This window comes from Saccopteryx leptura, chromosome 7 (assembly GCF_036850995.1).
Source record: "Saccopteryx leptura isolate mSacLep1 chromosome 7, mSacLep1_pri_phased_curated, whole genome shotgun sequence".
Taxonomy (NCBI): Eukaryota; Metazoa; Chordata; class Mammalia; order Chiroptera; family Emballonuridae; genus Saccopteryx; species Saccopteryx leptura.
Window position 1 is genome coordinate 37,931,082 of NC_089509.1, and position 18,188 is coordinate 37,949,269.

At 39.7% G+C, this 18,188-nt stretch overlaps 1 protein-coding gene across 4 annotated transcripts in view; it reads left to right on the plus strand.

Annotated features, from left to right (window-relative positions):
• FMNL2 (formin like 2) overlaps window positions 1–18,188 on the plus strand; it is a 350,215-nt gene that overhangs the window by 273,370 nt on the left and 58,657 nt on the right. For all 4 annotated transcript variants that reach the window (XM_066345365.1, XM_066345367.1, XM_066345363.1 and 1 more), the window contains exons 8-9: window positions 9–85; window positions 1,713–1,806. In XM_066345365.1, the coding sequence (XP_066201462.1) occupies window positions 9–85; window positions 1,713–1,806 (171 nt within the window). The remainder of the gene's footprint in view (window positions 1–8; window positions 86–1,712; window positions 1,807–18,188) is intronic.

Genomic DNA, 18,188 nt, shown 5'->3' on the forward strand with positions numbered 1-18,188 from the left:
GATTTCAGTATGGTTTCAACATGGTCATGTCTCATCCACATGCTGTCAATGAGATTGCACTAAGTTTGAACAACAAGAATCCAAGGTAAGCTTGATTTGTAAGGTTCAAGTCTAAATGTAACTAGGGAAATAGAGAACTAGTTAACACTTAAAACTAAGCTAGTGTTTGGAAATACTAACTTTCAAATGTAACTCTGAAATGAGATTGTCAGCTGAGTGACCTGTGGCAGAGCTGAGCAGTGGGGACAACTCTAGACTTTCACTCGTTAAGTTTTCATTCCTTTTGAGGCCTCGTTCTCAACATCCTTGAAAATTTAGCAAAATTTGGTGGAGAGCGTGAGTTGCCAGGCGGCCAATATTGGTACAGACTTAGTTATACCAGGTATTGCGGAAGGCTAACTAAAACCACAATCCCTGTCCACCCTTCGCTTGCAATATTTAGATATGTAGCTTTTATTACCAAGCAACAAAAAAGTAACACAAACCAAAAAATAATTGTGCATGCAGATTTCACTTTATATTTACTTAACTCTAAAGGCCAGTGCCATATATTTTTCATATCATAGATTACTTCCCGAAGCCTATCTTCATCAGTTTTAGTTATTGTAATATATTTTACATTCTGGTGGGGGCATTCTGCATTTGAAATGTGTTATTCCCTTTTATCAGATACCTCTGTATAGAATACGTACCTGAAAACTGTTCATTCAATTAAAGAAATCTGGTTATAAATTAGATCTTTTCTAACTTGGAATGCAGTGCAAACTATGAAGTCCTAGTTAGAAGTTGATATTATCATTTTAAACTTCCCCAGATTATAGCTTTTGTGTGTTAGTGATTGCTTCCTTAGTCTACTGGAGTCACAAGTAGTCATGCTTCTGTGTCCCTGCCTTCCCCCACAGGGAAGTCATCATTCTTTTATCTTAAGATAATTGACGTTGTGGGTTATCAGAAAGGTCTTTGTTTAGAGGTCAGCAATAGCTTTTATTCCAGAAAATGATGAAATACTGAAGTCATCTTATGATGCAGAAACAATGCTGTCCTTGACATTGTATTAAAAAACTTGGAATATGTCTCTAGGTTCTCTTTCTAAAAATATTTCAGATGGAGTTTTATTTCCTTTTCTTGAGTCACAGAAAATATTCAGCTCCTTTCAGATCTCTTGTGGAGGAAGAAGATATGGTGGAAAACTCACATTGTCATAGGGGATTTTTATGGTGCCATGTGTAAATTAGCAGATTTGAAATGTAGGACATTGATTTCAATTGATTTTGAACTTTCTTGGAAAATATGATATTTCTGACTCTAAAACCAGAGATGATATTTAACCAATGGGTTGTTTTCCAGAATATTCCTGGGTTTCCCATTGTCTTTAGCTCACAAAAAAACACTTTTTCAGCCATATTATACTGAGTCATCTGATGATGGGACTAAAAGACTAATCTTTCCAGAATTAATTTTTATCAGTGAGTAGTTTATAATTTAGGGAGTGGGAAACATACCTTCCAGATTTGCTACTCTAGATAAATCACATATAATACAAGTAGATAAAGATTTAAATGTGTACTTTTGTCTAACTATGCCTTATTAAAAGTTTAAAAAAACATAGACAAATATTTTATTATCATATTGATCTTGGAAGCAAAGACCAGCTGATTCATCTTGTCACTTGCACTGATGTGTGGTTTTCCTTTTTCTCCTTGTTTTGACAGAACAAAAGCCCTTGTGTTAGAACTGTTGGCAGCCGTTTGTCTTGTCAGAGGCGGGCATGAAATCATTTTGTCAGCATTTGACAACTTTAAGGAGGTAGGATACTCTTTAGTTTTAAAAAGAATCCTCACACAAACATCTTATATTTGGACATCTTTGATCAGAATGATTAATCTTTGTATTCTAGGGTCTATGAGGTAGAAGAACAGTTAACTTTCTGAGACATCACTGTGGGAGTCATAATGGACTTAGTCTAAATCAGGGGTCCCCAAACTATGGCCCCGCAGGCTGCATGCGGCCCCCTGAGGCCATTTATCCAGCCCCCGCCACACTTCCGGAAGGGGCACCTCTTTCATTGGTGGTCAGTGAGAGGAGCATAGTTCCCATTGAAATACTGGTCAGTTGGTTGATTTAAATTTACTTGTTCTTTATTTTAAATATTGTATTTGTTCCCATTTTGTTTTTTTACTTTAAAATAAGATATGTGCAGTGTGCATAGGGATTTGTTCATAGTTTTTTTTATAGTCCAGCCCTTCAATGGACTGAGGGACAGTGAACTGGCCCCCTGTGTAAAAAGTTTGGGGACCCCTGGTCTAAATAGCTTAAATGGATGTGTTAAACATTTTTTGGTCTCTCATTTTCAAGAGAAGTTAAAAACTATTGGCAGTACTCATTTTCCTTTGGAGAACATGAAATAGCCAATTTAAAAACAGGTTTTGTTAAATGTATGTGGTTTTCATTGTGGTTGATACTTGAGCATCTACGATGAATTCTTTCATCATAGTTATTTTCCTCAAATCATTTCTCTCATTACTTTACTGGATGCTTTGAAAAACTTATCTAATAGGCACTGATTTTAGCAGTTTGTAATATTAAGTAGGTGATCCTCCCACAGGAAAACAATAAACCAATGGACATGCATGGTTGAAAATGGAAATTAAATGACTACAAAATAAGAAGCAATTATACAGTGTGTCTGTAAAGTCATGGTGAGCTTTTGACTGGTCACAGGAGAGCAACAAAAGACGACAAAATGTGAAATCTGCACCAAATAAAAGGAAAACTCTCCCAGTTTCATACCTATTCAGTGCAGTTTGATGTGGGCTCACAGACAGATTTTTTAGGGCTTCTTAGGTAGCTATCCCATATAGCCTCTACAGACTCGTCACTGACTGATGGCCTACCAGAACGGGGTTCCTCCACCAAACTGCCGGTTTCCTTCAACTGCTTATCCCACTGAGTAATGTTATTCCTGTGTGGTGGCGCTTCGTTATAAACGCGCCGATATTCACGTTGGACTTTGGTCATGGATTCGAGTTTAGCGAGCCACAGAACACACTAAACTTTCCTCTGTACTGTTCACATCTCGACTGGCATGGCCGTGGGCTGCTCTGCTGTATACACGGTGTTACTACATCATCTGCACATGCGCACATGCTGCCTCATCATCCTACAGAAACTGGGAGGGTTTTCCTTTTATTTGGTGCAGATTTCACATTTCTGTCATCTTTTGTTGCTTTCCTGTGACCGGTCAAAAGTGCACCATGACTTTATGGACACACTGTAGATGAATTATATGCCACTAAGGGTCTGGCCCAAGGTATCAAGGCATCAGCACTGAAATAATAGCCAGTTTCCCTTAGTGGTGGTGTTGGCATTACATGGCCAAAAGGAGGGCCTATTAGTTCCCCTAGTATGTGCCTAACCTCTGAGGCTACTTTGAGGTGAGCCGTTACAAAAGTAATTGAAGACACTTGGAGCCCCAGGGGACCCTAGGACCCTCGGACAAGTTGTGCCTTATTCTGGCTATCCTGTTCGATTCCAGATGCTTCTGGATTAAGACCCACACAGGATTAAAATCCAGATCTCGGGGACTTTCAAGTTGTCTCACCTTTCCTGGAGCCTGTGGAATAGAACCCAGCTAGATTTTAGTGAGGACCTGCCGTGGGCCACAGCTGTTCAGGTTCATAGAGGACGTCATTGGATTCTGTAAGAACATCTGGGAAACATACTGATATCTCCCTGTTATAGAAAAGTAAACTAAAATCCCAAATACATTGTTTGCCCATAGTCACGTAGCCAGACTAGGGACAGAGCCAAGATCAGAATTTAGTGCTTCTTATTCTGAACTTCATTCCAGGTGCTGTTCAGGCCCAGTTCTGTGTGAATCTCCTGAGGGAAGCCCAGAGTTAGACAGGGCCGTGGAGCCACCACCCCACCCTGCCTCCTGTGAGCATGTCCCATAGCAAATCTGTTTCATACTGGAAGCATTTACAGTTATCAGTGACCCTGGTTGTAATAGAGCTATATAGCAAGTATCTAATTATGCTACAGGTCCCATTATGTCCTAAAATTATAATTGTATAGAACCAATATTAATTAAAGTCAGCAATTTATGAGATGAATTTTAGTTTTTCTTTTACTCAGGTAAGCCAGCATGCCTTTCTTATGCATAGGAGGCACAAATACTCTCAGAATTGAGTTCTAGCTATCTTATGTCAGAATTGTACATGGCTTAGGCGTTTAGGGTGTTGTCCTTAGTTGGAAAAAAGTAGTCCTGCTCTAAATCTAATAACTGGCTAGTTGTGGTGAGAACTAATAAATTTTGACTTCGAGTTTTTAGAGCTTTAACTAAAATCTGCCTCATTTCTGTAATTATTTATGAGAAATGGTGGGTGTTTAAGTTCTCATTCTCCTTGGACAGGCGTTGACATCGACGAGAAACTATGCCGTGTGGGAGCAGGGACAGGGACAGAGCCGGTTCTGTGTGTGCCCGTGGCCTGTGTTAACCTCAGGCCGTGGTGCTTCTGTGAGCAGACCCAGCGCAGGGTTATTCTGATAGTCATGTGAACGAGGACAGGGCAGGAGCTCATCCCTGAGAAACTTTATTCCTACGGAAAGATCACAAGAGCATCAACCTATTTACCTGTTCAATCTTAGAGTTAAAAAAGTGTTTTTGTATTGATCCTGGGGTGTTTTATTTCCCTTTTACATGTAATGCCACTCACAGCCCAGGGTCCTTTAAATACTGCCTTTTTCTCCCATCTTTCTGTGAGTGGATTTTTTTTTTCCTTAAATATCACAGTGAAGGGTGTATTCTTTAATCTTTTTAGCCAAAATGTCATTGGAATCTTCTGGGTTTAGGATGGTTTGAGACCCAGCTGTTCCTGATTAGGGAAAGTTGTCCTATGATCTCAGATGCCTGTGCGAGGAGGGTTTTGGTCAGTGAGTAATACCTTTGGAGCTGCCCCTGGCAGAGAGAGCACCATGCCAAGGACCGGGCCCAAGAGGAGTCTTTGCCTCCAAGAAGATTGTTCTTAAAACTTTTTATTCCATTTAGTAAATTAGGATTCCGTTCATCTCCTTAAGACGGGTGGAGGGTAACCCTGGTTTTTACAGTGGGGAGCAGGGATTGTAACCCTGGTTTTTACAGTGGGGAGCAGGGATTGGGGGGGGGTTCAATACCAGGCATCAGTGTCTATCTTTGCAAATGAAGTGTCAAAGCACTGGAATAGCCAGGCCCTTTGTGCTCTGATCAGTGGGTAGAGCACAGCCAGCACACTGCTGCAATGTGGCACCAGATGCGAAAAGGCAGTTTCACGGCCACAGATACAGAGCAGGATTCCCCCCTCCGTTTCCTGAGTAAATCTGTTCTGCCCTATCCGACCACCGCTCCTTAATTCCAGTGTAAATTGAAGGAGGGTATCTTTTATCTCTTGATAGATTTTTATGTATGATTACATGATTTTCTCATATTTCAATTAATATTTAGAATCCCAACTGTTGGGAAAATAGCTGTGTTAGGCTTGCTCACTTTTACTTTGCATGATTAGTGTGTGTGTAGCCTGTATAAGGCTACAGGTGCTTTCCCTTGGCCGTAGATCGCTTGCCCGCCACCGTGAAGGGCAGTTTTCCTGTTAGCTCACCCCCCGCTGCGCCAAGAGGTTTTCCCCTGCCTGTTTGCTCTGTTTTCACCCCTACGAAAATCTATACACGGGAACGGCTCCGTGCTTTCCGGCTCCAGGTCCTCTGTTTTCTGCCCAAACCTGATGTGGACCTGCCTGGCCTCGGCCACCGGCACTACATCTGGCGTTGTGAGCAGGGTTCAGTTTAGACCAGTATGGAACTGGCATTACACCAACAGATTTGACTTTCTTCTTTTTGTTTTGTGCAAAGAATCTTGCTGCATGTCTTATAATACCTGAAGTATATGTTTTAGGAAAATGGCGAGCACTTTCAGTGTGATGATATCTGTTGGTGGTAAGAATATTAACCCAAGGCCTTACTTTTGGTGGGTGTGGAGGCTAGGATCCCAGCCCGATGTTACTAAGCACTGCAATGTATCTGATGATAAATGAGTTTTAATCACATACATTCAGATGGCAAACTTGTACCATCCATGGTTTGTGACACACCCGACAATGTGGGCATGGTAGTGAGTAGATGAAAACTAAATTGTTAACTTTTGAGCATTTGGCCTACCGGACAGGAAAAGAAGGATATTTGGAAGTAAAGGTCATTCTTTTGGTGTCTGCATTAGTTCATGGTCTTGTTTGCAAGAAGCAGAAACTGAGTTTCCCCTACAGAGGAAAGGGTTGATTCGAAGGACGTTGAGAAATGCACAGGGGTGACAAGGAGTCTGGAGAAACAGGTCTGGAAAGTGGGCAGGCGCTCCTCCAATGTGGCTAGACTGCCGTGCCGCCCCCTCGAGGTCTGGCCACCAAAACGCTGTTTGTGGTTCTGATCAGGCCTTTCCTTCTCTCTCAAACGGCAGGGGTCACAGCTCGCAATCTGCTGGCCATAACACTGCACTTACCGGTTAAGGACATCACCTGGCCCCACCAGAGAGCTATAAACACTATATTTAATCCAGTTTTCTTAAGAACCTTCTATCTAGACCTTGCTCTCCTCAACTTCTGTTGGTTTTCCTACCTTTTTCCATCATATTCTTTGAAAAAGCTGAGAAATTGCCTTTAAGTTTCCAAAACTCTGGCAAACTAACAAACAAAATGCTGTCATTTGAAATCAAAGGGGAAAGTATGAGGCCCCATAGACTCTGCAACAGAATGCCTCCTGTGACAGTCGTAAGAAAACCCTCCGAGGGCTTTGAGCTCCCAGCTCTCAGGCTGCTGGGAGGCACACCTGCAATTCATCAGGATTCCACAGCGACTTTAACTGTGTTCTCATCTGCTTCCAACATGACAGCATCTGGCTTTAGCAAATCAGTCTGAGGCCTGAGTTTGGTTATTAAAGGCCCAACTCCTTCCCACTTTTGACCTTCTAGTAGAGATGGATGGAGCCTTGTGAAATGAGTCACTCAAGGCCACCAGCTCTCTTGCACACAGAGCTCTTGGCAGCATCCATGATTATTTTTGCCTCTTGCTAGAAGGCTTCCTGAGAAAGCTGATGTGGTTTAGCTACTGGGCATCTGAAAGCACTTGTTCTACACATTATTAAGTTGATTTAAGAAAGCCTGTCAGGTTTTATTTACAGTGGACCAAATTGGGCAGGAAGGAGAGCAGACATTTTGCTGTCCTTCCAGCATCCCTTGGAGTTTAATCCCATCTAATCTAACCACTCAAACATTTGTGGTGTAGGATTATAAACCCAGCACAAGACCATCCGGATAATCCCTTCAGTGGTCAAATTTTCAACATGGAGAGAAGGGCACTTCTTTTTTTTTTCCAGTGTCTCATTGAACTCTGAGCAATGTATTCTCTCAGGTCTCAGACTGTCGGAGATACAGTTCTAGAGCATGTGTGTATTTCACTGTATCAGGCCAGGATGGGATTGAACTAATTCACTGAGCCTCTTCCCTAGCCAGCTCATCTTCCTAGAGTCAGGAAGCAAAGTTACTATAGTGATTTTTTTTGGGCCGTTCATTAACTGTTGCTTTTATTGCTTGTGCATAGTAAATTACCCCAAATGTGGTTTTATTAGGTTCGCAGAGTCTGTGGGTCAGGATGTCAGGCATGGCAGGATGATTGACCCTGCTCTGTTGTGTCCTCATGAGGAAGATCTGACTGACTAGAGGCAGGAATTCATTTGAAGGCTTCTTGATTCATCTGTCTCATTTCTGGGCTGGGCTGACTCAAAGGCTGAGCTCCATGGAGCCTGTCAACCGCAGTGCCTTCCTGTAGCGCTCCATGGGGCTGGAGCTCCTCACAGCATGACAGCTGGCTTCCCAAAAGGAGTGAACAGGGCAGGCATCGGGAGAGCAGGCATTTAAAGGGACAGAAGTCACAACATGTGTTCTGAGCTACTCTTAGAAGTCACCAGTGTCACTTCTGCTGCATTCTGTTGGTTCCAAGTAAACCACCACAGTCAACCCAGATGAAAGGGGAAGATAATGGCCTCCCTTCTTGATGGTGGAGTGTGAGGGTCACAGTGCAGAAGAACTTGGGCTGGGAGAGACTGCTGTGGTTATTTTTGGAAAATACAACCCACCTCAATAACTTTGAGAAACACCAATATATTTCTAGCTGTTCTTTTTTTTATTTTTTTCTCTGTTCTTCACTCATCGCAATACTTGGCTTCTCAGGACAGAAAGCTTTGTAAACTTTTCATTGGAGGCAGCAAGGATGGTTACTATTTCCTTCAAGCCAGTATACTGTGGGCAGACTATTTTGAGAGCTTTCTAGAGGAGAAAGGAGCTATTTACATAGGATTTCTGAGCCCATGGTAATGAACTAGTTATTTCTTTAGCATCCGTGTCTTTATTGTCTAGTAAGGAAGTTGATGTTGCTGATCATTAAGGGATGAGTCATGCTCACTTACTGGAAAACATTTTTATGAGTATTGCTCGCCCCTGTGTGTTGGAAACATTGATAAACACTGGAAATGAGAAACTAAGTTAGACATAAGCCCTACCGTTAAGAGGGAGTCTTCCAGTCTAGTTACAGAAACAGATATTTTACCAGCTATACTACTAGGCTCTCTAAAGGTAAATGGCAGTGCTCTGTGAGAGGAGGAACAGCTAAGAGGCAGTAGAGGAAGGACAGGTGGAGTGGGAGCTCTCAGGGGAGGCCTCCTGTGGGAACATGTGGTTGAACTGAGTTTAGGATGAAGAGCTTAACGGGGTATACTGGATTACTTTCTTGTCACTGCTATAACAAATTGCCACAAATTTAGTGGCTTAAAACAACACAAACCTATTAACTTACAGTTCTGTTGATCAAACATAAGAGTCAACAGGGTGACATTCTTTTGGGGACTCCATTTCCTTGCCTTTCAGTTTCTAGAAGGTGCTTGCATTCTTTGGCTTATGGCTCCTTCCCTGACTCTGAGCCTTTGGCCTCCTTCCTTTAATGACCATTCAAATTATATTGGGACCACCACGGTAATCCAAAATAACTTCCTCATCTCAGGATCCTTAACTGAGTCAAAACTGCAAAGTCCCTTTTATATGTGAGGTAAATCTGCACAGGTACCAGGGATCGGGGCATGGACAGCTCTGTGGGGGGCCATTATTCAGCCCGTCATACCAGGTAAAGATATCATTTTATACAAAGAAGGTGGCAACCTAATAAAGCTTCAGTAACTTGAGTTCACCTTGAATTTCCAGTTTTAAAGGGAGCAGAATGTGAGAGGAGAAAAGGTAGGAAATGAATTTGGGGGCAGATCAGGAAAAAAACCACATTGTTTATTTTAGAGCTTCATATTGCCATGTAGCTGGGGAGTAGTGGGGAGCTGTGGTAGAAAATGTTCCCAATCTTCTGATTGGCTGTTTAAGTTGACTCTCTTTGTTGGTAAAGAAATGGCTATTATATTTTTCTCCAAAAGTCTTTGGGCAGTGAGCTCAGCATGAGGACACTTTGACAGAGCAGAATGTGGTCGAAGTCTGAGATTTGTTTCAGAAATTTTGCCATTCATATTTCTCATTCCTTGGGCCTCCTCTTTCACAGTCATCCTCTCTCTCAGCTGCTGTGTTCATTGACTTCTAACACCTTCAGGACTTTCCTTTGATGTGAGCCAGAGGGAGCTATAAAATAAGAACAGTAAAGAAGGAGGAAGGCCAAGAGGACAGTGGTAGCTGGGACAGAGATGACTGTGACCTGGCGAACACTTGTAGAGATGCTTTGCTTTCCAGCCTGGCTTTAATTAGACCCTGCCTTCTCTCCACAAGCCGGAGTGCAGTTTTTCACAATAGAGAGCCTCATTTTCTATTTGTTCGTAACAGCGACTTAAAAAAACAACAACAGGGTGTTGCTTCTTTGTTATTTTTACTCATGTAAAAATGCCATTTCTAAAACCTGTGACCTTTGCCAGCTGTAAGACAGTTGGCATATATGCCCTTATTTCATATTTTGGGAAGTGGTGAAAGGCCTCAAGAAAAAGCAGGGAGTGCTGTGTGTTACTTTAAGACCTATGGACTCTGAAGCAGGCTGCCCAGTCCCTTCACCTGGAGCCTTCACTTGGGAAGTGTTTTCCTGACAGGAAGGTATCGTTATGGATGTAAGGGACATATGTAAAGGTGGTCTGAAGCCCTGACTGGGAGCTGACTGCACCACTCCTACGGCTTTGGCACTCTCATCACCAACTCCAAGACCCGTTAGAGTAACAGGAGTTTTCAGTTTGTAGTCAGGATTCAGTGGCCGTTCTGGAGTTTATTTCTGCAGAGGGATGTTAAAGGTCTGTTTTAGCATCACCTTGGGTTTTTTATCCTTTGTGAAAAAACTGCTTCCCTATTCTCTTTTCCCTCACTCCACTTGACTTGAGTAGCAAGGATCTTTTTAAAAAGTCAGAATCTTGAGACTTCAGTCTATTTTAGGGGTTTTTTTGTTCATTTTTTAAGTAAAAATATAAATCATTGTTTTAAAATGTAAAATAATTCTGTATTATAGATTATTTTAGTGGTCACCAAGTCCGGTAATAAGCTATGGCTATGCCCCAGACCCAGGGCCCTATTAACCATCTTATTAGATAAGCTTCTAGGTTCATGTAGTGCTATTAAAATAGGAAAATGCTTATGCTAGATATCTTAACAAGGAAAAGAATAAAATAAATTGTGTATGTGTCATATGTATGTATATGTGAACAGCATAAAGGTGTATTTCTCTATAGTAACAGGCCCTACAGGGCATAAAGGTGTATTTCTCTATAGTAACTTGCCCTACAGGGCATAAAGGTGTATTTCTCTATAGTAACAGGCCTGACAGGGAAACAAAGGAGAGGGTTTGGAGTAGCAGTGTTGCTTCAATTTTTGTGTGTGTTTATTTCTGTTGCTGATATTTGGGGTGTAACATTATGCCTCACATGGCTAAATATTCCTATTATGTAGGGTTAGATTTTTCCTTCTAGTAGCATTGTTTTTTTTTAAGATTTTATTTATTGATTTTACAGAGGGAGCAGGTAAGTAGAGTTGCTTCACTTTAGTTGTTCATTGCTTACTTGATGCTTATTGTATGTGCCTTGACCAGGCAAGCCCGGGGTTTCGAACCAGAGACCTTAGCATTCCATGTCAGTGCGTTACCCGCTGTGCCACCACAGGTCAGGCTCTACTGGCATTTCATATGCCTAGCTTTCTCTTGTTTTTTCTAAAGATCCTCTGTTATCTTTGTGTAATGTGTCTCCAAAAATAAAGATTCTGACCATTGCTACCTTTTCTTCAGAATTATTAAAGTCAAAATTCTTTGCAGCTTCTGAGGAGTGGGTGGGCAAATATATTTCTCACCATGGAAAAAGCACTGCTCTAAGATCAGGAGAGTCTCACAGAAAATAAAAGGTATAATTTTTGCCCCAGAAAAGTTTCTATCGCCTTGAGAAAGACAGGACTGACTTTAATAGATATTTAGTTAAGGACCAAATGTCAAAGTTAACAAGAAGAAGACAGTAATTCAAAACTTTAAGAATTGTGCTTATATTTATATTTTTATTCCCTATTATAATTTAAACTAAAGTTTTAGGTGTTATTACCAATGAATATGTTTATTGAGCTTGATTTCCTCTGTGAGTCAAGTTCAGATTTCATTTGAATTTTAAATACTTGTAGAACATAAGCACATTTTTATTTATTTGGGCTTACATAAGGGTTTTGTTTGGTCGGTTTATTTTAAACTAGAAAACAATCATCTTCAGAAAGAAAATATGAGCAGAGTTTATGAATCTGTTTTATTTTAGGTTGTAAACATTAGACAGTAAATTTGTTATGTCATGTGTACAGAAAAGGCTTATGCATATATATAGAAATAGTAAGGCTACCATTATTGTTTGCTGACAGGATATAATTTGTTAACAGGGTAGTAAATATTACTCCAATTCTGAGATCTATCCTCTCAAGTAGGAGTAAGGAAAGAGAGACTCCTAGTAAATAGGCCTACTGACATTATTAGTAAATGGCACCCTTGGGGTTTTTACACAGGTCCATTTAACTGTAAGGCTCATAGTCAGTGTTATCACATACCAAACACTCTCTATACATGTTCCATGCACACCTTCAATTTTCTACCAAAAATCAGACCAATTGGGACATTTATAGATACGGTAGATTATTGGATTGTTTGAAGTTATTAGTAAAATTTAGGACAAACTGCAGTTTTTCAAGGCCCAATGAAAGAGGATAGGTCCTGCATGGTATTATAAAGGAAGGAAGAGACTTGATTTGGTTGGGGAGGAAATTCTGGGAACAGAAGAAGTAATTGGCATGAGATCTGTCTGGGTACAGGATAAGTCAGAATAAATGTGCTAGTTGACAAGGAAAACATCTGATTGGGACCCACATTACAGAATAAAGAGTGACACGAGGCAAGCATGATTAACCTGCTAAGAAAGTAATAGTGGAGAGATTTGAAACCACTGATTAAAAAAAAATCTCAGTTGAAAGATAGATGAGGGAAAAGAAAAAAGAAAATGGAAGCAACTAATGGTTTATAAAATACTTTGCAGTTTATAAAGTGCTTTTATAAATGTTCCACTTGATTCTGTGGAAATCTAAAAAGGACACTTAATATAATTATAATAAGTTTATGCTCTTCATAAAATACATTGGAGGAAAGAGATGCTGGAGTTTAGAAGATATCTATTTCAGGTATTAAATGACTGGGCCGTGGGCCAAGTTAGTGGGCATAACAATGAATATGAATCTACAAAGTTGAAGAAAAGTCAGCAAAAGATGGACAATCCACTGAATGTGGGGATGAAGATCAGAGAACAAGAATCTACTCAAATAGCACACATTTAATTAGAAAGAAAGTAGCAAACAAATGACAGACAAAAAGAGAAGAACCAAACAAGACACAGAGCTACCAGAAAACAAAACATCAAGTGGCTATAGGAAATCCTCAAGTGTCAATAATTACATTAAATGTAAATGGACTGAACTCACCAATAAAGACATACAGAGTAGCAGATTGGATCAAAAAGCAAAACCCGACCATATGCTGCCTTCAAGAGACTCACCTAAGCTGCAAGGACAAAAGTAGATTCCAGGTGAAAGGTTGGAATACAATTCTCCAAGAAAATAATATACAAAAGCAGGTGTAGCCATACTCATGTGACAATGCTGACTTCAGAAAAATAAAGGTAACCAAGAAAAAGATGGACATTTCATAATGATAAAGGGGACATTGTATCAAGAAGACATAACATAACACTTCTTAATATATATGCATCGAACCAGGGAGCACCAAAATATACAAGACATCTACTAAATGATCTAAAAATAGAAGCAGCCAAAAACATGATCATTCTTGGAGATCTCAACACACCTTTGATGGCTTTAGATAGATCATCCAAAGAGAAAATCAATAAAGAAATATCAGCTTTAAACAACACTCTGGACATAATAGACAGTTATAGGACATTTCATCTGCAAATGTCAGATTATACATTCTTCTCCAGTGTGCATGGAACATTCTCAAGGATAGACCAAATATTGGGCCACAAAACTAACATTGAAAAATTCAGGAAGATTGAGATTATACCAAATGTATTTTCTGATCATAAGGCTTTGAAATTAGAATTCAACTGTAAAAATGAAGTAAAGAAACCCACAAAAAAGTGGAAATTAAACAACATACTTCTAACAAATGACTGGGTCAAAGAAGATATAAAAGCAGAGATCAAAAGATATATGCAGACAAATGAAAATAACAGGACATATCAAAATTGCTGGGATGCAGTGAAAGCAGTAATAAAAGATGGATGGTTATATCATTACAGGCTTATATTAAGAAACGAGAGATCCCAAGTAAACAACCTAACATCACACCTTAAGGAACTAGAGAAAGAAGAACAAAGGTAACCTAAAGTCAGCAGAAGAAATTAAATAGTAAAAATTAGAGCAGAACTAAATGAAATAGAGAACAAAAAAAAAGTGTAGAAAAAATTAATACAACAAAGAGCTGGTTCTTTGAAAAGATCAATAAAATCAACAAACCACTGGCTAGATTCACTAGGAAAAAAGAGGAAAGACTCATAAACAAAATCCAAAATGAAAGAGGAGAAATTACCATAAACATCATAGATATACAAAGGATCATAATAGAATATTATGAAAGATTATATGCCACCAAATTCAGCAACCTAGAGGAAATGGATAAATTCCTACAACTATATAATCTTCTTAGACTGAGTCACGAAGAAGTGGAAAATCTAAATGGACCTATAAAGAGAGAGGACACAGAAATAACTATCAAAAACCTCCCCCAAAACAAAATCCAGGACCAGACGGTTATACTGGTGAATTCTACCAAACAGTCAAAGAAGATTTGGTACCCATCCTTTTCAAAGTCTTTGAAAAAAATAGAAGAAGCAATACTCTTCATACCAAAACCTGGCAAAGACAAAACAAAAAAAGAAAACTACAAACCAATATCTCTAATGAATACAGATGCAAAAATCTTAAACAAAATACTAGCAAATCAAATACAATAACACATTAAGAAAATAATACATCACAATCTAGTGGGATTCATTCCAGGAGCACAAGGATGGTTCAACATATGGAAATTGATCAGCATAATATATCACATCAACAAAACAAAGAACAAAAACCATATGATCCTATCAATAGATGCAGAAAAGTCATTCGATAAGATACAACATCCTTTTATGTATAAAACACTCAATAAAATTGAAATAGAAGGAAATTGCCTTAACATAATAAAGACCATGTATGACAACCCATCAGCTAATATCATACTAAATGGTGAAAAAAATGAAGGCTTTTCCTCTAAAATTAGGAAGAAGGCAAGGTTGCCCACTCTCACCACTCTTATTCAACATAGTTCTGGAAGTTTTAGCTAGAGCAATCAGGCAAGAGAAAGAAATAAGAGGCATCCATATTGGGAAAGAAGAAGTAAAGGTATCACTTCTTTCAGTTGACATGATTCTGTATATAGAAAACCCCAAAGACTCCACCAAAACACTATTAGAAACAAGAAACCAATACAGTAAAGTTGCAGGATACAAAATCAGTATACATAGGTCCACTTCTTTCCTGTACACCAATGATAAAACATCAGAAAATGAACTGAAAAAAAAATTCCTTTTACAGTTGCAACAAAAAAAAAACAAACAAACCTAGGAATAAACTTAACAAAGGATGTGAAGTGAAGGCCCTGGCCCTATATATGGAAAACTATAAAGCATTATTGAAAGAAATAGAAAACAACACAGTGAAGTGGAAATATATTCCATGTTCATGGATTGGAAGAATCAAGTTAAAATGGCCATATTATTCAAAGCAGTATACAAATTAAATGCAATCTTCATCAAAATCCCAATGTCATTTTTTAAAGAAATAGAACAAAAAGTTGCCAGGTTTTTATGGAGCCATGAAAGACCCCAAATAGCCAAAGCAATCCTGAGGAAAAAGAACGAAGCCAGAGATAACACACTGCCTGACTTCAAATTATACTACAGAGCCACAATAATAAAAACAGCATGGTATTGGCAGAAAAACAGACACACAGACCAATGGACCAGAATCAAAAGCCCAGAAATGAAACCACATATATAAGGCCAAAACATCTTTGATAAAGGAGTAAAAAACACACAATGGAGAAAAGAAAGCTTCTTCAATAAATGGTGCTGGGAAAATTGGAAAGCCACATGCAAAAGAATGAAACTTGACTACAGTTTGTCCCCCTGCACAAAAATTAATTCAAAATAGATCAAAGACCTAAACATAAAATTTGAAACAGTAAATTATATAGAGGAAAACATAGGTACTAAGCTCATGGACCTTGGACATAGAGAATAATTTATGAATTTGATCCTAAAGGCAAGGGAAATAAAGGCAAAAATAAATTAATGGGATTATATCAAACTAAAAAGCTTCTGCACAGCAAAAGAAACTGACAACAAAACAAATAGGCAGCCAACTAAATGGGAGATGATCTTTGCAAATAACAGCTTGGATAAGGAGTTGTTAATATCCAAAATATATAAAGAACTCACAAAGCTCAGCAACAAACAAGCAAACAACCTAATTAAAAAATGGGGAAAGGACCTGAACAGAGACTTCTCCCAAGAGGACATACAGCTGGCCAACAGATAAATGAAAAGATGCTCATCTTCGCTAGATATTGGAGAAATGCAAATCAAAACTATAATGAGATACCACCTCACACCTGTTAGATTAGCTATTATCAACAAGACAGGTAATAGCAAGTGTTGAAGAGGCTGTGGAGAAAAACGAACCCTCATTCACTGTTGGTGGGAATGTAAAGTAGTACAAACATTATGAAAGAAAGTATGGTGGTCCCTCAAAAAAATTAAGAATAGAACTACCTTATGACCCAGCAATCCCTCTACTCAGTATATACCCCCAAAACTCAAAAAGATTGGTAAATAAAGACACATGCAGCCCCATGTTCATCACAGCATTGTTCACAGTGGCCAAGACATGGAAATAACCCAAGTGCCCCTTGATAGAGGATTGATTAAAGACGATGTGGTAGCCTGACCTGTGGTGGCACAATGGGTAAAGTGTCGACCTGGAACACTGAGGTCTCCAGTTCGAAACCCCCAGGCTTGCCTGGTCAAGGCACAAATGGTAGTTGATGCTTTCTGCTCCTCCCCCTTTCTCTCTCTCTCTCTCTCTGTCTCCCCTCTCTAAAATGAATAAATAAAGACGATGTGGTACATATCTATATACAATGGAATACTACTCAGCCATAAGAAATAATGACATAGTCATTCATGACAACATGGATAGACCTTGATAACATTATACTGAGTGAAATAAGTAAATCAGAAAAAGCTAAGAACTATGATTTCACACACAGGTGGGATATAAAACTGAGACTCATGGACATAGATAAAAATGAAGTGGTTACTGGAGGAGGAGGATACGGGTTGGGGGCGAAGGGAAGGGTGTAAAGATGGACAGGTATAAGGTGATGGAAAATGATTTGACTTTGGGTAATGGGTATACAACGTAATCAGTTCAAATGCTATAGAAATGTTTAACTGAAGCCTGTGTACACTTATTGATCAATGTCATCATGTTAATTTTCTAAAAATTAAAAATTTTTTTTTAAAAAAGCACAACCATGATGAATGAATATGATCTGGGATTTTTTTTTTTTCAGTTGAAGAGAATATGCTTTGTTCTTATTAAATTAATAATTTTTTGCCCTGGCTGGTTGGCTCAGCGGTAGAGCGTCGGCCTGGCGTGCGGGGGGACCCGGGTTCAATTCCCGGCCAGGGCACAGAGGAGAAGCACCCATTTGCTTCTCCACCCCTACCCCCTCCTTCCTCTCTGTCTCTCTCTTCCCCTCCCGCAGTGAGGCTCCATTGGAGCAAAGATGGTCCGGGCGCTGGGGATGGCTCCTTGGCCTCTGCCCCAGGCGCTAGAGTGGCTCTGGTCGCAGCAGAGCGACGCCCCAGAGGGGCAGAGCATCGCCCCCTGGTGGGCAGAGCGTCGCCCCTGGTGGGCGTGCCAGGTGGATCCCGGTCGGGCGCATGCGGGAGTCTGTCTGACTGTCTCTCCCCGTTTCCAGCTTCAGAAAAAATACAAAATAATAATAATAATAATAATTTTTTTAAGTGATGGTAAAGTGCCCAACATCAGATTTTTAGTTCTGAAGACCATGAATGAGAGAACAGGCTTAAACAGAGGTGACTTGGGATTTTGTGTATGTGTGCATGTTTGTGTATGTGTGTGATCCAAATAGAAAAGGTGATTATAACTAAGGAGGTGAACTCACAGGGGTGCCGGTCTATAAGAAGCATAAGGAGCCAAGCTAGAATGTGCTGGAAGGATGCTCAGAAGAGACCAGCACACAACACAAACAATAGTCTGGAGGATGGACATCCCAGGATGGTCTGCTACTTCGTGTGCGAGTTTCTGCTTTAGGTGACAAGTTAATCAATGATCTCTCTATTCCTTCCAAGCCTACACTTTTATGTTTCTAGATAAAATTTTGTCTACGCATGCCTGAGTGTGTGCTATGTATTATGCATATATATTCAAATAGTTTCATGTGGAAAGGGTTGTTTCTTTGACTGTTAAATAAAAGCAAGGTACCTAA